This window comes from Paralichthys olivaceus, chromosome 12 (assembly GCF_024713975.1).
Source record: "Paralichthys olivaceus isolate ysfri-2021 chromosome 12, ASM2471397v2, whole genome shotgun sequence".
Lineage (NCBI taxonomy): Eukaryota > Metazoa > Chordata > Actinopteri > Pleuronectiformes > Paralichthyidae > Paralichthys > Paralichthys olivaceus.
Genome location: NC_091104.1, coordinates 15,997,298 through 16,019,129, shown reverse-complemented (window position 1 = coordinate 16,019,129; position 21,832 = coordinate 15,997,298). Strand labels below are relative to the sequence as shown.

The 21,832-nt window shown below is 44.8% G+C and overlaps 1 protein-coding gene across 13 annotated transcripts in view; it reads right to left on the bottom strand.

Annotated features, from left to right (window-relative positions):
- Positions 1-922: 922 nt before the first annotated feature.
- Positions 923-21,832, bottom strand: part of esrrb (estrogen-related receptor beta) — a 46,345-nt gene continuing 25,435 nt past the window's right edge. For all 13 annotated transcript variants that reach the window (XM_069535486.1, XM_069535487.1, XM_069535479.1 and 10 more), the window contains 4 exons: positions 16,964-17,074; positions 16,431-16,592; positions 7,443-7,712; positions 923-4,205 (listed from right to left, as the gene is read on the bottom strand). In XM_069535486.1, coding sequence (XP_069391587.1) covers positions 3,961-4,205; positions 7,443-7,712; positions 16,431-16,592; positions 16,964-17,074 — 788 coding nt within the window. In that variant the 3' untranslated portion in view covers positions 923-3,960. The remainder of the gene's footprint in view (positions 4,206-7,442; positions 7,713-16,430; positions 16,593-16,963; positions 17,075-21,832) is intronic.

Genomic DNA, 21,832 nt, shown 5'->3' with positions numbered 1-21,832 from the left:
GTTTTGCTCTTGACTGAAAAATCTTTACGTATTCTTGCACTTATGAAAAACATAAGCAAACACAAAACCTGCAGCAATTTTTTAAAATAAAAATGCACTAAATAATTTTACATTAAGTAGTGTCAATCATTCATTCTGCCTCAGCATCATGTGTCTGGGCCAGGTCAGGCCACAGGACTCCATCTACATCACAGGCAATCCGCTCCCAAGCTAAGAAACTGGAGAATCCTTTGACTAGAATCCTTTGACTAGATTCCTACATCACCACATGCTGCATCCATTGACAGGAGGTTTTTACTGGGTATCAGGGTTTCATACACCTTCCACCAACATGCTGAGAAAAATGTTTCTATAGGGTTTAGGAAGGGAGTATGATGGAAGGCAAACATTGAGAAAATGTTGGTAATTGATAAACCATCCACGTTTTCTTTGAACATAGTGACATAGTAAACAGGAAGCTCTGTCTACTTACGACCTCTCTGCTCATTTCTGAGCAAAGCATCCGGCGGGCCATCCAGAAATATAGAAACGTTCAGAATGGTATGGTCCTTAAATAACCTCATTGGATATGTGGTTGCCCATTTCTGAGTGGAAGGAAATGGTTAGTTGTGTCTAACACTTGTGGTGTGTTTTTTTTTTTTAATGAGAATGTGTTTAAAGTTTTGCAAAATTGCAAAATGGGTGATTCAGATTTGTGTGTCTAACCAGATGAACAGTGTTTAAAGTTTTGCCAGCTATGTGATCGATTCAATAAAATTGTTATGTCAATTGGCAGTTTTGTTTGGAAAATGGTGTTCAGTGCTTTGGCAATTCACAAACACAGCAAGTCTTAAAAATCCGTTTAAGATTATTGGTTTGTATTGGCTGTATAAAAAGGTTTTCATCACGTTTTACTACACATTTTAGTCATAACACAGAGGAGTCAGAGTTCAGGGAGTATTTAATTTGTTGATCCTTTACCTTTTTGAAAATCAAAACATAAAAGTTACACAGATATTGGTGATTCAACGATCAGAGATATCAATGTACACCATTGCCAAATGATATATTTCACACCATAAATACTCAGAGCACAGAAGCAGGAAATCAGTCACCTGCCCCTGTCTGCAATTTATCATCAAGGGACCAATTCTGACACACTGTTGCTCATAAAAACAAATACCCGCTTCGTAACCAAAATGGGGGTCACACCCGCCAATGGCCAAGTCACGTGGTCGACGTGAAGCATGCTTTACCTTTACAAACAGGTCTATGAAGGACAAACAGGAAGATCAGAAACTACGATTACAAACATTTTGGCAGGAGCACTGAGGGAGAGAGAGAGAGTTTGTCTGATAAAAACATGGATGGCTCAGGTACTGTATGTCACAGACATGTGAAGTTGATAAAGAGCAGAAAGTGTTGAATCAGAGAAATATTGACAATATGATAATGAGGTAGTAGTCAGCAGGGTGCTGCATACTTTATTTTCAATGGTATTTCGGCAACCTACTGTATTGACGCTGATACATTTACACACTTGGACACAGATTGTAATGTAAGACATGTTATCTTTTAGTTAACACAGTGCCACATTGCTTGGTAAAAAGAAACAGGAAGATGAGACAACTCCCGTTATCATGATTCTTATGGATCATCATTTGGGACACTATAAAATACTAGTTGTAAAGATTTTCTGCAAAAGTTTTAATTGAAATAAGCACAAAAGTGTTTTTGTCAGCTAAGCAAATCAAATATAGTTCCTCTTCTGATATACGGGATACATGTTTAAAATTAGAGGGCTTTAGAATGCTGTATGTTAGTTAGTAGCGTTACAATTCTCCCAAATCTAAGTAAAAGCATGCTTTTCAGCATGGTTTCAGTCAGAATTGGTCCCTGTTGTATTGCACAACAGTAAAATAACTCAAGTTATATGGTCACCGTCTACAGTGGAGCTTGTTAACTCGACAGCGGCTGGTTCAAGTAAAGATGATTGGGTGCTGGAGTGGGTAGACATCCTCCATTGCTTGGCCAGTCAGGCTGCTGTAAAAAAAAGCATGCCGGCGCTGGATCAGTGCTAGCCACTGATATCTGGAGCATGGCAGCAATCCTACCCTACTGCAATGTTAGGGATTCTTTTGATCACAGTATCATATTGTTGCAACAGTGTCACAATTTATCACATCACATAAATTCCTTCAGTAGTATAAGTATTCACCTCCGACACATCCTCCCTCACATGGAGATGAGCGGCAGCTCTGCTGGACTTGACTAACGTATCACTCACACCCGGCATCATGGATACGTAGCTAAACACAGGGAGAAGGGAGCGCAACATCTTGTTCTCCCACCAGAGATCACACCTTGTACTGACACGCTGTTGGGTTGCTGTTACCCTACGAAGCATGCATGCTGACACTTTGTTTCTTGCATAGCTATTCACATGTGCATTCTAGGGCATCCCGATCTCTCCTCACAGATTCCTGCCCGCCTCCAGACCGGAGAGAAAGGTGTTACTCTGCTCCGGCCACTGTGTCAACATGAGGTCAAGAAGAAGTGTTCCACGTGTCTACTGTACTCCTGGAGGGAGGCTGTGCAGACAACCACCTCCTGCCAGGTTAAAAATAAACCCAGTGTGAAGTGCCACCACTCCGGCCCTGCACCTGCCATTTACCTCCGTTTGGTTGAAGCTCTATAAATGCAGGCACAGCTATTAAAAGATGGGAGGTGTCTAAAATGGTGAGAGCAGATGCTGGGCACCTTGCACCCTGTGTGCAGGATGACTCTGCCACAGGCTTAAAAGAGCCCAAAATAGAGTGGCTGACATATGGACCTCTGATTGTTTGAACATGGAATCTCCTGGACTCCTGCCACTCGGCATAGATCCTTTGATACTGCCACACCAAACCCGCTGATCATCTTTCACCTAACCCGAATCAGGTCATCTGTTCGCATGCCAAGATGCAATGACCAAATTTGGGGTTCAATGGGTTGCATAAACAGCACTGACACAAACCACTACAGGAGGGGAGAGGGGAGGAGAAACACTGGTGTGCAACAGCGGTACAGTGGTGTGTCCCACTGGTGGGACTGAGATATACAGACATGGTCTTTTAGCAACAGCAGCGTTGAAAAGCACATGTGAGATAGGAGGTCAAGCCCAGCCTCCCCACACAGCCCCCTTTATTGCTGAGTTACTACAGAATAATTCGACTGAATATTGTACCTGCCTATGCTAGTTCTGCTAAACATGGGACCAGCAAGTCTTCCGGTCTGAGAAGGATCCACAACGACCACACGGCTCACTGCTCTGGAGAGGTATATCCAAGGACATTTAAACTGACAAGAGTTCACATTTAAGTAACAATTTTAGTTCATCTTTTTTTTTTATCCGGGAGGAGAACAAGAGAAAATGGCCACCAAGTTCACCAGACTTTTATCTGTACACTCAGTCTTCCATTAATAAATATATACATGGTCCTGGTCGAGTCCAGGCGAAAACACAACTGGGAGACAACTGAGTCTGTTTATGGTTGTTGACAACTTTGCTGCCTTAAGAACAAATTTAAACAACTTTTTGTTTTCTGAAAACAAACAAAAAAACTTGTCTTGTCTCTATCAAGAACTGGCAACTACTTATTCTGAAGACGCTGAGGGGCAGAGGGGTCCTTCTTCATATACAGCATGACCACTAACAATTAACAAAAAACAAAAAAAAATTATTACTGTACATAGTATTTCTTATATATTTTAAATTAATCTGCATCCTTTTTATATTTATACTAATAACCACGTTTTGCATTTCTTCTTTTTTATTTAGTGCCCCAGGGTTCCAGGAGGGGGAGCGAGAGAGGACAGTCTCTGTCCCGCCTCAGTCAGTGGGGGTCTCCCTCTCCTGAGGACCCTCAGCCTCGGTTCAAGTCACTCTGTATCGCCAACGCAGCCCTCCTCTGTTGCCATGGCCAATCAGCCACCCTCCGATCAGACCTTGGCCTCCAGCATCTCCAGGAAGAGTTTGTGCATGGGAACCTTGCCCTGCACTTTGATGCTGTAAAAGTGCTGCACAGCCTTGGTGGCCGTCTGCCTCAGCAGGGGCAGGGTCATGAGCAGCTTGCCTGCCCGCCGCGGGTCCTCCTGGTGCTGGCTGCTCTCGTAGTCCTGCAGGGCCTCGTGGAGGGCGTCCTGGAGCTTCTGGACTGCCTCCATGTCCTCTATGTGCATGGAGTCTGGACAAGAGCAAAGAAAAAAAGGATCATGAGGATTGATGGGTTTTCAAATTTGAAAAAAGGGGGAAAAAGTAACTTGTGAGGAATGTAGTTTGCACTTTGAGACACTGGTAATATAACAGGAGTGATGGGAAATGGATTTTTCTAAAACAAAATTAAATCTCATGATTGATCTTTACTGCTCCGTCAGTAGCAGCAAGGTATGTAAGACATTATAAACATAACTCACAGCCTGACAAGATAAAGAATAGATCATAAAAACAGAACATCTGCTTTACTTTATTTATTTATATATTTGTTCTTTGGTGGACTGGGCAGGATATTCATATGGCCCTTGACCAGCGAGACTGAAAATCAATGTTATCCTCCAGCAACAATGGCATGAATAGCACCCAATCTCTGCTGAGTAAGTACACATTAAACACCTCTCCGTTCCAAAGGACACAATGCTTCAGAACAAAAAACAAAGAGGAGAAAATAAGAGGGGGCTCCATTAGAGAATTGGACGCTGTAAACAAGTCTGAGAGGAATTCAACACTTCCTTTCAATTAATTTCTTTGCTTCTCCCTCAAGGGAATTTCTGACCATCACAGACAAGGAGACAAGAAATGTAAATTTTTTCAACAACAAATCCAGGAAATGTAAATATAGGGATGAAAAGAAGCAAATTTCAATTTTCCTGCTGCACGACTCAAAGAAGAAATCAATACATTTTGGTGTGGATCCAGATCAGGGGACTGATTACGATTTTATTTTCACCTACTTTAACATTGCCTTTTTCATAATCTTTTCATAAACAATCTTTATGAAAAACAATCAGGCATAAAGACTGCTAATATGTATAAACAGGTGAAATTGTATGTCTACATAGTATATGTGTCTGATCTCACTTGAGTGACCATCGTTTGTACACTATTTTTAATGATGCATTATGGGAAACAATGACTGGACTATATAGGGTGTAAAAAAACTTCACAAATGGAAAACTCACTATATAGTGTACTGTATAGTTTTAGTGAGTGATTTCAGACTTAGCCTATGACTCTCTCTCAGCTTCAGTCTACACAGATCTATTCCTCCTCTCCTATTTTGCAGCAGTCTTTAGTTTCAGACTGGCTTCTATAGAGTTCCATTGTTTTGTTCTGTACATCATGTAACAGCCCTCCACTCTCATTCTCGCTTTGCTCTGCCTCTGTTTTCTCCGCTGCTTTGCTCCCACTCTCTCTCTCTCTCTCTCTCTCTCTCTCTCGGTCCAGGGGTGTTGTGCTTTCTCACACTGGTTAACCGGTGTCTGGCACTCCAGAGGCAGCATGTCATTGGCTGCCTGACTCGTCTCACCTTGGCGGTGCATATTTTACCACGCGGGACAATAAAAGGCAAAACAGATTTCAGACTTCGCCCCAAATTCATTGACTGGAACAACTGTATTCCCAAGACCTTGAGACATTTCTCACCCTGACGGTTTTCAAATCCACAGTGGTAAAATGAAGTAGGTCGTTTTGTAAAGTGAACGCGGGAGGGAGGGAGGGGAGAGGGGGAGGATGGAAAGAACAAAAGGCAAAAAAAGAGAGGAAAAAAAACTCGGGTGAGGATGTGGTGTGACATAATTATCTCTTGTTCTTTTCACAGAGGCTGAATTCACAACTGAACAAGCTGCATTTTTTTTTTTTTTTTTACAAATCAAACCAATATTTTATCCTGTTTATCACATTTGCAAACACACACACAGTTTAGCAATAAACCTGATTTGAACTGTGCTGTAATGAAATGTTTTGCTGTGACGGGGATGGGAGAAAGAGGAGAAAATAAAAAGGGAGATAAAGACATCTCAACAGATGGGAGGGAAAGGAGGGCAGGAGACAGCGAGCGCTCCGCTTGTAGTCCTTGGAGGAGGGGTAGACTTAAAAAAAACAACTCTGAAGAAACAATTTCCTCGCAATCCATCAGTGAGCCCACGTCGATCCGATTGATAAACTGCTAATTACAAAATCAATCGCTATGAATTTTCACAGCTGTCAGACAGAGGGGCTCCCGGGAGAGTGATCTCCCAGAGACCTTGTTCTAACGTTCCGGACACCCTCCTCCTCCTCCTCCCTCGACCCCCATCTCTCCCCTCTCCCACAGCCCCACCTCCCCGACCAGAGCTCTGTTGTCTGAAAGCAAAGCCCCACCATCAGCATTTTCATTTTTCAGCCCTGGACAAAACAAGGGAGAGAGCGGCCCGGTGACCCAGGCGTGCATTGATCAGAGCGGGACAGGTTGTGCCTCCTCAAAAGCAACCTGTCAATAGTGGCGTGGCGTCTCCGCATCGGAACAAACGAGGCCTATCACTCCCTGATACTCATTCCATTCGACTTAACACATTTTATTGACAGCCCCTGTGCTCCTAATGAAATGCTAAATTTATCTCCCGTGGCTGCTGTGCCCTCCAGCTACTGTTATGGAGATAGAGAAGGAGAGGGGGAGAGGGAGCACCGGAGAAATACCACAACACGGAAGGTGTTCAATTAAAAAAAGCTCACTCCTCCATCCCTCTTTCTCCTGCACTGCCCTTATCTCCTCTCCATCTCTCCATCTCGAGCTCCAAACTAAAGGTTACACCGAGAAACTCCTGAAAAACGAAGAAATGTCATTTCTGAAAACTGTGTTAGACAGAACCCTGCTGCGTCTGGATATTACACTGTGCAGCGTGCAATACTCAGAGGGCCACTCAGGACACACAGTGAAATATTCTGGGTGAATAATAAACCTGAAGAACATCTCAGTAAAACTGCTTCCTGACTTTTAACAATAACAACTTTATAATGTCTATGCAATGTATAATAGTAAATTGTTATAACAGTACGAACTGCTTAATTCTTAAAAAAATATTTATAAGAACTTTATGTTATATTAAATTATTGTATGATTATATGTTATACTAAGCTAATACAATATGTAATTTATTATTATGTTGAAAAATACAGCGGAATTAAAGTTTAATATTGTTTAAATAAATTAGGTTATGGGGCTTATGCTAAATCACACTAAAGATATACTATCACAATTTTTAAGTTATCAAGCAACACTTAAATAATGAAATAAAACAGTGTTTTGATTTCACTTTATAAATTATTATACAAATCCATACCTACACAAAAACAATTTACGTTTTTTTCCGTTGCTAATATAAAATTCGGTCTTTTTCAAAATGCACATGAAATGTACTCATGCATCAGTGAGCGGAACACATCCCACCTGAGTTGGCGAGAGCGATGGCCTTGAGAGTGACAAACTCCTCCTTCTCCACCTTGAGCTTCTTGTATTTGCGGACCAGCTGCAGGATGGACACGTAGAGGTCGAGCAGGCCCGTCAGCCGCGAGTGCTCCTCGTCCATGATGTAGTCCTCGGCGTACACCAGCTCGTCCTCGTACGGCAGCGAGCGGAACACGATGCTGAGGATGAGGATCTCCATCCAGGCGCTCTGCAGTAGACTCATCTGGTCTCCCAGCGACAGAGCAGAGAAGCCTGGAGGGACAGAGGAGAAAAGTGTGAGAGGACGGGAAAATAAATGTGGTATGCTTGCACCAAGAAGAGAAAAAAGTGAAATACTGCAACTTCTGTGGTTGAGTCAGAAGTCTTCCTTTGTTGTAAAGTGTTAAAAAGTGAAACAAACATCACTTTAAGTTGATCTGTCATCCCTGAAAAAATAAAGTCCTGAGCCGCGGCAGCCTGGAGTACACGATGAGCCCCATGTTAGCGAGAGGTGTTTAATTTTAAATGCACAGTGGAAGGTCCTCTTTGAAGCCTGTGTCAGAGCACTTGAGTGGGCTTTACTGTAAGTGAGGACAGTAAATCGGTGCAAAGGTCCAGGATACACAAAGCCATGTGGTTACCCCCTTGTATCCTGTCACACTTCTATTGGTGTGAGGGGGATTAGCACCGAGACACATTCTCATTGGAGGGGTTGAGGACATGACATGCACTGTGTAGCGGGAGGAGGTGACGAGGGGGAAACACACACACATACACACATACATGGACGCGCTCGGATACACAAACGTGTCAACCAGGAAAACAAACAAGACGCACATGTTGATTGTGACACGTATATGTATGCACATAAATCCATACACATAAAAGTACACACAAGCACGAGCTCGCTCACACACACGGGGTGCTGGGTTCATGTGGTTCAAGCCCAGCCCGAAGACCTGCTTAAACCCCGGGTCTCATTCTCCAACAACAACAGCTGGATGAGCTGAAATTGGCTCGGTGGCATCGAACCGCTGTCATTTCCCCTTCAACACCTCTACATGTGCTCAGAATAGAACATCAAATAAAACAAACCGCTAGATCCCCCAAAGATGAGAGCTGAGAAACTCAAACAAATTACAGACGGTAAAGGCAGAGAGTGAGGGGCAGATAGCTATGTCTCATACCATTTTTTGCTTCGTGCTATCTTTCAGCTGTCAATACACTGCACGTACCCACACACACACACACTCAGCTTCCACTTTCCCCCCCCTTCATCTCCCACCTCCCCCCTCGCGCTGCACTGTGTGCCTGCAGGCGGCCCATTCTCTGACAGCGTATTAGCCTCTTCAGTTACGCCCCTGATTAATATGATTGCTTTCACAAGTTTTGGTGTTGCCACGCTCCCTGCCATTGCATGATTAAGAGGCGATAGATTACAGTATTGACCAGGGCTGCTCACCACACAAACAAACACACACACACTCTTACACACACATGCCCCGCGATTTCGCTTAAATATAAATGATCTCACTGAGGGGGCAGCCACCAGCCTGATGTTTATCTCCTCCTGCCAGGACACCATGAACACACACACACACACGCACGCACACAGTCGTGCAGGGTGAGGAGAATAACAGACATCATGAGGAAAGCGTGAGAGAAAGTTAAAAAAGAAGCGGAGAGAGAGGGAGAGAGAGAGGGGGGGAGAGAGAGAAAAGAAGAGCCAGCGAGAGTGGTACCTGAGTGTTCAATTACCCTTATCGTGGTGATGACCACTGCAGGGGAAGAGCTGGAGGATACATTAATTAACAGATTGTGATCAGAAAGTGAGGGCCTTCACGTTTTGAAGGGGAATCAATAGTCAGTAGAATAGAGTGCGAACAGAAAAGGTGCTGGTGCCCGACTGGACCGGTCAGAGGTCTGAAGAGCCCAAATTAGACCCAGCACAGCAAACTGCCGAAAGCACTCACAACACTTAACTATTATCAGCGGAGGCAATAAGCCATATTTTGCGGAGGCCCGCGCCATTACACGTATCCGGGTGGCGCCTCAAAATTTTGTTGTGTTATTTCCTTGTCTGCATACGTGGCCATTAAGTCGGACAGAATGTGGACTGGCCGGAGGGAAATTGTCATGCAAGCGCGGATGCGGTCTTGATTGCCGCATCAGGTTGGCATCGCAATCACAGGCGAGGCTTTGTCGAGCCTTTTAATGCCAAGGAGGAGTGAAGCGGAACTAAAGCGCTGCTCCCAATGTGACAGCCCGTGTGAAGGCCTTGTTCAGGGCTCGTTGTGGAGGCTTTAGAGTTGTTCTGATACGGCAGACACCTCTCAGCCATATGCACACATGCAGCCCAGCAGCCTACAATTACCTTTGACGCTAAAAGTCCTTGAATTTAATCCAGTGTTGTGAGATGGAGAGGTAGTGTTTTTCCCCCTGCTCCATCCCCTCTCTTCAGGGCCTAAATTATCGCTCCAAATGGGATCTCGTGTCGTTGCCTTGCCTTTTTCCACTCAATTTAATCGAGTAATGAAGTGACTTCCCGACTCCGCAGGTCACACGGCGCTCCGGCCGCCACACTCTGAAGGTGGCCCGGTTAAGTGCCGTCGGAGTGGGTGATTTCCTCTAATGAAATATCAATATTTACATCTTCATTTCCAGCCCACTGCCTTGGCGGGGTTTGACCAAACATGACACAATATTGACCAAATCAGACAGGCCTGTCTGCGCACTTGAAGGGCCTTTTCCACTCCACTGCTGAGTGCACCGGCAGATATCTGTCTAAAAGTCTTTGTGGCAGGGATACAGAGATAATAACCGTGCAGAGTTTTTCTTTGGTCACTTTGATGTAAGCATCCCACTTACATTTAAAACATCATGCATTTATTTCTTAAAAGGATTTTCAAATTCCAAGATGTTTCCTCCTGCATGCAAATTACAGAAATCCAGTTCAATCAAGACAGAGGGAGAAAAAGATATATAGATGACAGAGAAACCAGAGCCCAGCTGACCACCAACTGCATCAACACCATCATTCATAGCTCAGAGGATGAAAACAAGACCGACCGAAGACCAACAACAGAAGCCAAAACTATCATCTCTTCCTTTATCTCCCCAAAAGCCCTCGGCTGTTGGCAGGGGGGGGGAGCCCGAACCCACAGACGGCTGCTCCAAACCCCTCGTAGAGATTAATCAGCACGCCGTTTCATCTGCCAGATCATGGGACGGTCCAAAATGAAATGCTGGAGATTTCTGTTGAGCTGGAGTTCATATTCTATTAATTTATTATTGTTTCCCTCTCCCCGAGGGCCATTAGCACGGGTAATAAAAAGAGATGTAATTACGAGGCACGGTGGCCCCCTCCAGCTGCAGCCCCCTCGTAACTCAGCCTCAATCAGACAACGGAGCAGACAGAGGGAGGGAGGGAGGGAGGGAGAGAGAGGGGAGGGGAAAAAAGATGGCAAGAGGGAGAGAGAGAGAGAAATGGGGGATAAAAGAGAAGAGAAGATATGGGCCAGAGAGGAGCGAGATAAGAGAAAGAGAGAGAAAAGGGGGGCTGCAGAATGAGGGGAAAAAGAAGAGAGGGAGATAGAAAGAGGAAAGAGAGTAATTCTGCCTGGACGGGTGCTGATCTATCATGGCCAGCTATCAGAAGGACAAGCAGGCCCTGAAGACTTCTGCCCAGAGGCAATCTCACCTCAGCCAAGTCAAGTGCTCTCCGGGCTCCAGTTGGAGTAAAACTGCCCCTAACAGGACCCCAGAGGTTCTGCACGTCTTTTTTTTCCTTTCCTAACCTCGAACTGAACCGAATGATCACGAGATTATCCGGTATCAAAGCTTTTAATTTTAGACGGTGCTTTAAAAAAAGAGAGAAAGTGTGCACCTTTTATTGTATAGATTCCTGTGATCTGACAGAGCGACATGTTACAGTGTAAGATCTATAACCAGCACGGCAATGAATGGCAATTTAGAGCAGCTTCATAATGGCGAGTGTGCGCACAGGCTTGTCTGTGTGCTTCTGTGTGTGTGTGTGAGCATGTGTGTGTTACTGTTTGGTTCTGTGTGTGAGGCTTGCAGCTGCCGACCATGATTCTTTTTGAATTTACATGACAGCATGAGGAGGACCCAATCAATAGCTGCTGGGTAATAAATTGCTGTGCTTGACATAAATAATTTGACCTGGAGTCGTCCAGCCACATGTACAACACAAACAGCTCCAGCTTCCTCTGGATGCTGATTTTAATGACACATCGGCAGTTTTTACAGTGAAAGACATCATGTCAATACAAACTAAATGATTCAGAAAAAAAAGGGCTGAAGACAGAAAATGAATCTTGTATTTTTTTCCAGCTCCAGCAATCACTCTCAGAGAGAGACAGCTATCTGCCGTCTTTGGACGTGATAACCAGCCCATTATCCCTTTGTAAGTAGCTGGGGAATGGGTGATTTGACCAGTAGCCTGTGAACGTTATTAGGTTGAGTAACGTCAAATACAGTAATCCCCTTGTTTTAATCTGTACCCTGTGACCTCCTGACCCGAGTGGGGAAGTCTTTAGCCCTCCCCAGGGTCCCACCGCCCAACACTGACTGTTACATATCTCTTGTTTAGCCGCAAAGGCCAGCGCGAATCAGGCTTTAATCATTGCTGTAATTACACATAATTTATCTCCGCTGCCATCAAGCAACATTGCTTAATGAGGGATGGTGCACTGCTGACGATCACTTAAAGGCACATCAGCATTAAAGATTTCCTAAAATCAAATATTGTGGAAAATTAAACACGTGAGGATGCAGTTTAAGAATTTCTACATATTTTTCTATGGATTCACAATATGAACAGTGCGTATATATAATCTCGATGCTGTATGTACCTGCTCATGTGTCACAGTAACTAGACAAAGCCCTCCCCCCACCCTGCCTGGCAAATGTCCCCTTCCTGGCCGTGCACACTCCTGACTGCCTGTCTGTCGCCGATACGCCCCCATCTCAATCTCCCCGCAACCTCTCCGCTGTCTTCCCGCTCTCCTGCCTGGGTCCGGGGCCTCAGCATCCACCTGATTGTTCAATCTATCTTTATCTCCTGTGTTGAAGCCTACGTCAGAGGGTAAATTGAATATACTAAGAGCTGTCTGTTGGTGTCTATATTTAATATAGTGCACTGATGAGGTGCTGATTTATTGCTGGGCAGTATTCACACTCTATTACAAGGAGATTACGCAGCTTGAGTGGGATCAGGCTGGCAACACAGTAAGTAGATTTCACAATTTAATGGCAAAGAGAAAACAGGAGCCCGGAGGGGGCTGGAGGAGGGTGGGCTGATGGGCTGGTGGTTGGGTGATTACGGTGGAGGGTTGAGCTGACACAAACACGACAACGTACACGAGGTGCGATCTCCTTTTAACATCGCTGCCTCCGATGCTAACAGCTAACGCGGCAGGCGGCTGTCTGTCAGCCTCAGAGCTGATGAGCTGGAATCCAATAACGCACAGATGATGAATATTCCCAAAACACCAGTAATGAATAGAACAATGCAACCAATCCTGTTTCATTAGATTAATCTGGTCGGCATCTAATACTAAAAAATGCAGCAACACAAGAGAAGGATGTAGGAAATTAATTTCTACACACTATAAACAAAAATGAGTGTCTGACACAGTATAAATTACAATGTTGTTTAAATATTTTACATTCTAGTGGTGACATGCCAGAGCAAAAATATGTTTTATTGTGTAGGAGCAGCAGCAGCAGCAGCAGAGTGTCAATGTTTGCTTGGCCCCTCACCCTTCAGAGAATTCCCAGATGAAAACACTCGGGCCTGGGAAGCTGCGGTGGAAGCTGGCAAACACCAAACGACAAGCGCCTCTTGAATAAGCAGCATGCACGGCAGTTTTTACATATGAACACATGACATTCCCACTGCGGGTGGGAAGGGATGCAGGGTGGCAAAGGGCTTCAGGGGTCACGCTGACGTTCTGTCACTCCTGAGGAAGGCGACAGTGTCAAGGTGGTAAACAGGGTCGGGTGTACTGAAGCTGTCAGAACACTCAGTTCCTCCCTAAACCTCTCGGACAGAGTGAAATGCAGCTTTATGGGATGGAAGGGGGCCAGAGGGGTGGACAGTGCACTGCTATGTGTGTCAAAGGTTGTTAGCACCTTAGGACCAACAAGCCATCTGTCAGCATCCCCCTACCACTGTTCCTAATGACCCTGCTCCCCCAGGCAACAGCCGTGTTAGACTGCTTCATGCTATTTGGAGCAGTCACACTCGTGTCCAAAAGCTCCGCAGCGATTATCAATTAATCAAACGCAGACTCAGAACGAGGGTGAGGCTGCAGCCTGGCGATGGCATACCTGTGAAAAGGCTCTTGATAAGTGACACCAGCCAATGTCTACCTCATTAAACTAACACGTGCACCTGATCTGATTGATTAACTGTTTTCATTTCATTTAAACTAATTTTTAAAAATCCTGTACAACTGATAAAGCACTTCACTTGCGCAAACCGACCTTTCCTGGTATGCTAAAGAGGGCCGGGATGACAAAGATGACATTGGACCCTGTGCGGCAAAGACACCATCTACGCTAATGACAGAGCTTTGATGTCCTCCTATTGCCCTCCAATTAAAACTCAATAGGGCCACTCTACTCCATATTATGCCACTTTGAAACACATTTTCAAATGTTAGCTTAGAATAGGGGAAATTTAAAAATCAATTGGGAGAAGGTAAGTGCCAATTTTCGTGACATTTAAATTGTTACGTTTGGACTTTAGTTATTGGCCCATCTGTCAATGGCCTAATCAATGTGGTCTACTTCATAATGAACTGTTAATCTTTTTAATTCCTTTGCCTAAGGCTGCAAAAATCTATCAGAATGCAATCAGCAGTTTTATACCTCCATTCCTTTCTTGTCCCGGAGCGGACGCAGGGAGAAATATGGTAGGAACGTAGCATGGTAGGCTGCCCTGGGGTACCGTTGGTGCATGGAGTGTTAGTGCACGGAGTCTCGCTCAACCAGTGAACCGTCTCTGATCAGGTTCAGCCATGTACAACTCAATTATGCAGCCATTTCATGGCCAGAGGACACCCACTGTCCTAATACAGACACCACCAGAGGGACTAGCACAAACCAAGCACTCTCTCGCTGGAGTGCAAGTGTTTATTCTGTCACTGTCTTTTTGATCTAAGAGGTATATGTGTGATTGTTGTATAAAAGTTAAAAATGTGACCAAACAGAAAACAACAGCACAAGTGTCTGAGTGTCTATATCTGTACAGACCAGAATAATCTACTTAAACTGCATCGTCTTGCAGGTGCAGAGCAACTGTTGGGTACAAGGTACTCGCTCACCATTGGTGCAGACTTACTGCCCTGCATTTTGGGTTATGTGATCATTACAGACAGATTCGGAATGACAAGTTCTCTGCCGCAGTCTGAGGGGCAAATCCCATTAACATTATGGATCAGTCCATTGCACAATACGTGTTAGTATAATCTGATTAACAGCGCTTCAGCGCGATGACACATAAAATCCGAGTTAGAATGTACACATATTAAAATGATGATGCACTCCAGGATACAAACTTTCAACTCAGTGCATGTTAAACAGTGTGTCAAGAGTTTTCTTAATGGAAAGAATTATATATTTTTTAAAATTTCAAATGTTTACCATTTTCACATTCTCCGATTTTTTCCACAATAAGATGAAAAAGATAAGATATTCTTTCTTGTGTATGTGTTCCTGAGTGATGCCACCATGCCTGCATACCGTCTATCTTCAGCAGCCGGCATGGGAATGTCGCAGTGTTTGTGTTCACGCGTGCGTCGCCACTCTAATTTTTGGGTCACAATGATGAGAGTGTGTTATCGGGTCAGTAGTGATCCAGTCCTGAGTAAGCTCCTTGGTTAAACTCTCAGTGTGCTGACCATGCAGGGCCTGCGAGGAGTGATCCAAACAGTTTAGACGCGTAAGGGGCCACGGCTGAAGCCAGGGCCTGCGAGCATATCCATCTCTAATCTCCTTACTATCAGATCTGTACCCGATTAATAGCCCTCCTTCTGAGAAGTGTCTCTAATACCTTTTCAGAACAAAATGCACCTGTCTGAGGTCAGCTGGAGTCCACTTCACTTTACTGGAAACAAATGAACATGTGAATCTGTGGATTTATCTACTAAATTAACTGTTATGATGCTCCAGTATGCACACGCCACAGAGCGGATATCAGTGCTGCAGCGATGCCACACATCCCATACACGCTGACAGCTGTCTGCCCGTCCCAAGTTATGCTGATGAGAAGATGAGGTTATGGAGGTGCCGCTGAGGGACACATTCATTTAGTTTGTTTCCCCCCTCCACGCCTGCAGCACTGTAATGTTATAGAGTTATGGGGGTCAGGCACGAGATCAAGGAGAATCTGCCTCGATGGCAGAAAAAAAAATAAAGGAGCGGCTAAACAACGTGTTCTCCGTCAAAATCAGAGGAAAACTCTCAAAGGAAGCAAAATCTGTGCCGACGTGAGGCAGCGCATCCTTACTTCAACGGCCTTTCATAACCTAACACCTCGTTTATCAGAATGTCTATGGGGCAAGGAAGAAACACGATTATGCCCATCAATAATTCAATGTGTGTGTGTGCGCTCGTGTGTGTCCATGTGTGTGTGTGTATGTGATATGATGTCTTGTTTGACTGGGCAGGTCCCCAACTTTGCTCTAAATCTCCCTGGTGATTACAGTATACATTGGCACCGGGTGTGTTCCCCCCTCTCCGTTCAATGCAGCGATTTTAGATGCACTCTATTGATTCATACCTTTCGCAGCTACGTCCATTTTGCACCACCCCTACACACCCAGAGGCTGTATGAGATGCTGTCGTTCATTATCTGTGTGTGTGTGTGTGTGTGTGTGTGTGTGTGCAGTTTTTTTGGGTGTGTGAGAAGATAGAAGCACCTGAAAAGAAGAAGAGAATGGAGGAAAAGTAATTGCGGTATACCTGGGATGTGTTTTGCCCAGCCGATGATGACCACCAGCTCACGGTCAGCCAGGTCGCACAGCGTGGTCAGAGCCTTGATGTCGCTCTCGGGCATGGTGGGGTCAGGCATGGCATAGATCTTCTCCGGCTCCGCCACCAACAGGTGAGACACTATCTTTGTGACTGAGGATAGAGGAGGAAGGAGCAGGGATGTCAAAGCAAAGCAGGGGTGAGAGGTCGAATCGCAGCAGAGCTTGGTGCAGCACAAAGATGCATCACACTGATAAGAAAGAATTGTTCACAGTTGAAATATCCTGTGCATTGTTGTTGGCCTCACTTTGATTATTTCTTTCTATTTCTCATTATGCAAACTAATAAATGGGACAGAGTGAACGCTCCTCTCCCTACAGAATGCATGCCAGGAGAAGGTACATGTTTGAAAACACTAGTATTCATTGTAGTTTCATATCTGTCCACTGTCCACACATGGGAGAGACAGGGCAACAGGACGGGCAACGGAGGAGGGAGACAATGGGCGACAGAGCAGTACTCACGAGGCTTTTTGGTGGGAGGGGGGAGCGTCAGGCCCAAGTACGGGTTGTTTTCTGTGTCCAACCTCCGCTTGTACTTCTGTCTGCCTCCTCGCACACGGTCCAGACGAACCCCTGCGACAGGAGAGAAGACAAAAGGACACTAAATGAGGAGTTGTGCATTCTTTTTTAGATGATAGGGACATCAAATACATGGACATTTTAAGTTGTGAATTATTCGATATATTTACAGCAGTAAAAACACAAATATATGCAAAATAAATCCTCCATTTGTACAAACACCCCAACATACTATTATATGATGTATAAAAGCTGTGGTGGGAGTGACCGCACTGGTCTCTAGCTTGTATGTAAGCGTTTAAAAAGGACTGCATATGTGCATCAGTGTGTGTGTGTGTGTGTGCGCGAATGTGTCAGAGGCGTGGCTGTCTTCCCATATGTGGTCCATGCCTGGCTGGTCTTCTGTGACACAGCTGAGCCCAGAGCAGGTCTAAACATATGAATATTTAACACAGGGTCAATGATCTCACAGACTGGCCTTCTAATTATTTAGGTTTTTGGTCGACGCAGACTGCATGCTAATTAGCTGTCAGCTACATGCTTCCTTGCGTGTGTGTGTGTGTGTGAGAGAGAGAGGGAGAGATCTCAGGTGTGTTCTTGTCAGGATCCAGAAAAAAGAAACTTTACCAGCGTACAAGCAAAGACACAGACCCCACACACACTGTACAAAACACCCACTGTCATACAGCAGATAGATAACTAGGTATTGCTTTCCCATAAAAGACCCTTATTTCACCCCTCTTTCACTGGAGGAGCACCGGGGCCTTATCACCCCCGGCCACACCTAGAGGCCCAGGTTCCACACTGATACTGTAAATGTCAAACCGGCCTCATCATAACATAAGTTATTTATTATCTCATTATTTGATAAGGATGTTTCCATTTGGATGTCTTTTCTATTCTATTAATTTTCAACATAGTTAAAATATTTCATCTACACTCTTCTATTTATTTGATACCACCGGGCAGGTATTTGGTTATTTAATGTAATTGTATGCAAACATTTATATCCTGCACCGTTGAGTGTCACTGCGACCGAGCAGCCTAAATATCCCTGATATCTTAATCCTGTCAAGAGGGAGAATCCCTTCAATTTACCTTGTATGCATAATGCAACCCCCCACCCACCACACACACACCCAAAACAAATTTAATACTAAAGGGTGGAGGAGAAAAGGTTCAATGAAACGCTTGCCGTGGTGGTGGAGTTAATTTGTCAGCCCCCTGCGCGTCCTCTGAGCGAACAACACCCAGCAGCCAGAGCACTTCCTTGATGATTTCATCACTTTATAACAGGGAGGACGGTGTCAAACCTGGGCATTGTATAGCCACCGCAAATGAGCCTAATACAATTTGTCCGTCAGCGAGTGCTCTTGGAGAGGATGAGTTTGGATGTGTCCCATGCATGGCAATTGGAGGTCGCCCAGTGCGGAAAAGGGAAATCAGATGATGTCTGTTAGAAACGCTGGCCTTTATTCAACAAACAGCGGAATTATGCAAAATATCTTTTATCTTACATGGCTCCTTTTTCCAAAACTAAGAGCATGGTGAGGAGGGGGGGTGTCCAGCAAACTGTATTATTATCATGCAACTGTAGAAGAGAGATTTTGTCTACTTATATAAATTATTTGATTCCCTGGAAACACAAATCTGATTAGGATTGTCTTTCAATTTCCTGACACTGACAACCCACTAACCTAATTACCCCTGATTCCCAACAGAGCCCCAACCTTCCCAGCAGGCACTGGGGGGAATCATCTGATGGCAACAACCTGTACTTTACACACACCCACGCACAATCCCACACGATGACAATTTCGACTTTATGTGTATCATATCAGGAAATGCTTTTTCCCCCTGTGAAGGTATCTTGAGAATAGTGTTCAACTCCCTGCATTCCCTGCTCAGGTTTAAGTGCTTAAGAACTTTTCAGTTCAGCGCACATGTTGCCGTTACGTCTGCTGGCATGGAAAAATTCCTCTCGCTGTCAAACCTGATGTCACCACTTTCTAAACTTTCTTCCGACACTCTCCCGATGAGCTCAGCCGCTGCCAGGTGGCTGCGCTTCTGCTCCCCGCGACCCTCTCGGCTGCCTGAGTCATGTGGCCGTGTCAGCCGGTGTAAAGCCAGCGATCAAGGTAGATGGGTGCCTCTTTTAATTAGAGCAGTCCTGGCCATAATTAACAGATGCTGACAGGAATTAAAGCTTGGCACTAACCTGTCTCATTTTACTGTCCAACCGGGCCAGACACAGGCAGAGAGGGGAAGAGAGAGTGATTAAGAGCAGCTAGAGGGATTCATTCACTCGTGCTGTCAGGCACTAAGTCCAGGACTTTATAGGAGCCTTTGTGAGGTTCATATGTCCCTTTGGTGACACCCGAAGCTTTAAGTGTGTTGTGCTTCCTCCAGAGTAAACAGTAGGTGTGTTAGAAATGTGTGAAGAGGGTTGAGTACCATTTCATCTAAAGTTATCACTGTTTTATGGCCTACTACACAGTGTAGCAAGGGTAGCGGTGGGTGAGCTCGGGTATCATCTCTTCAAAGCAGTGTGCTGGGGGAGAGGGCTTTTGGCCAAGGCGGCTGGCATTTGTGCACGGATTAGCCAAGGCCTCGGGGTGGGGGCTGGGGCCAGCTGACCCGGGGCTCTTCTTTCTCTCCAAAAACAATAATAATCCCCTTCCAAGCACACTCCTACAGAAGAGCCTGTCTTCACTCACTTTGTGCGGTCGGCCGTGCTAGGGGCCCTTATTTTGAGTCGCTCACCTGTTCTGGGTGTCTCTCCCTGTGGGAAAGTGTCAGGATGTCTGGGATGGTTGGCAATGCCAAGGGGGGCTTAGGTGGACCCTTTTTTAGCTGGGAAAATCAGAAGGCCACATGGCAAGGCATGGTGAACCTTGCCTTTCAAGGAAGCCGCCCTGTTAAACTGCCATCAGCACTATTTCAAAGAGCCCCCGTTGCCAGCTTTGCATGCTTGTAAGTGTGTTGCAGCATTTTTAATCACGAGTGGTGATGAGCGAGGGTAGCGGAAAAACTGTCAGGCCTCTGCGCCGCCTCCCCATCTGCTGACCCTCAGGGGCTGCTATAGTGACACCCCCGTCACATACTCCATTTACAGGTTAGCTGCAACATCCCTTTTGATCTGACATCCCTGCTCATACTGCTAATTGTTTTCGATTTAAGTAATAAAAAGAATTCAACAAGACTTTATCAGCAGAAGCTTCTTTATAACTATATTACTATTGTCATGATTACATCCCGGCGGCTGCTATAACAGACGGTCTGTGACACAAGTGCACATTTACATGTCTAGTATTTCAGGAACCATACATGTGAGCGTGGTGTGGTTTGCATGCATGTTCTGTATGTTGTGTATGTGACTGTAATGGGGCTATTGTGGGATGTGGTTGTTCTTTGCATGCCATGTCTGCTGGACAATGAGACGTGTATTGTATATCAGCGCTTACACACTTTGCTTCTTTGTTCAGTCTGTCTCCATGTTCTCGTAACGCAGTACTGTTACACTGTGAGGACACAATACATTGTCTGTAGTCAAGGCTACAGACGTGTACAGAACGACGAGGTCAAATTCTAATATGTGACTGAACCTTGTAAGGTGTGTAAGTGAGAAGATGTGAAACCACATCGGTCTTTGCATACTCATGACGTCATCTCGTCAATTTGCATTCTGCCTTGTGTCAGCTGGTTTCAGCTCTTTATCTGATCGCTTCTGTCCGACTCTGTGGTCACATATACAGTATTTTACCATTTGGTTGGTTTTAAAGCAAGATTACATAAAACCAATTGGACAGATTTAAATGAAACTTGGTGGAAGGATGGGGTATGGGTAAGGGAAGATCCTCTTGAATTTTGGTGTATATTTGGACCAGGGGTCAGATCCAGGAATCGTTTCTCTTTCTTTAACATTGCCCAATATTTTAACTGTTTCCCCATTTCCCCAGAGACGAATTTATCTTTAATGTATCTGGATTTAAAAAAAAGAATCAGGCACATTTAGGGAACTGATATCTAAGAGTGTGTGTAATTCGGTGCAGATTAATTGAATTTAAGGTGGCTGTTGAGCCGTGACGGACGTGTATGCGCTCTACTGAGTGACATATAGTTTTGTAATGATGTCTTTTAAAATCATCACAGAAAACTGTCTCACTCCAAAATATGGTTAATTGGTCAGTAGAAGCTTTTTTCAGGGACAGTGCATATTAATATCAACACTGTAACTATGCCAAGAGGCTAATTTTCATTGTGGTCAGTGGCCAGTTGGCAGCCTAAAATCTAATAAGAAGTTCATCCCACTGAGAAACTTCCAACTATCAGTGGAACTTCAGTAAATCATGAGGCGGTCGGCTGTTCAACTTCAACATGGACTCGACTCTTATCAGCCAGTCTGAGGTGTAAAACTGGACCATGGTCAGTCCAGCCAAAAATATCTATCTAACTTTACAAAAAACTATATTCTGGGTGGGTTTGTATGTGGAGGCTTCTGTGTGTGACTGAGCGAGGGGGAGAGAGGAAGTCGGTGCAGGGAGCAACTGCCACTGAATGATGTCAATGTAATCTCTCAATAGTATCTTGTCTTCTCTCTCTCGCTCTAAGCTCTGATCAGTTTCCATTGATCTGAGGAAAAACCTGTTGCCCCCCGACATTTGATTCTCCTATTGATCACTTCCTCCTTTATACAGTCAAGGGAAAGTACAGCGACTCGACACAGGGTTTAGGCAGCTCTCCTGTAATTAGACTGCTGATCTTCTGGGAGCATTTTCCTTCCACCTGCTTATATGAACTAATTGTTTGAAG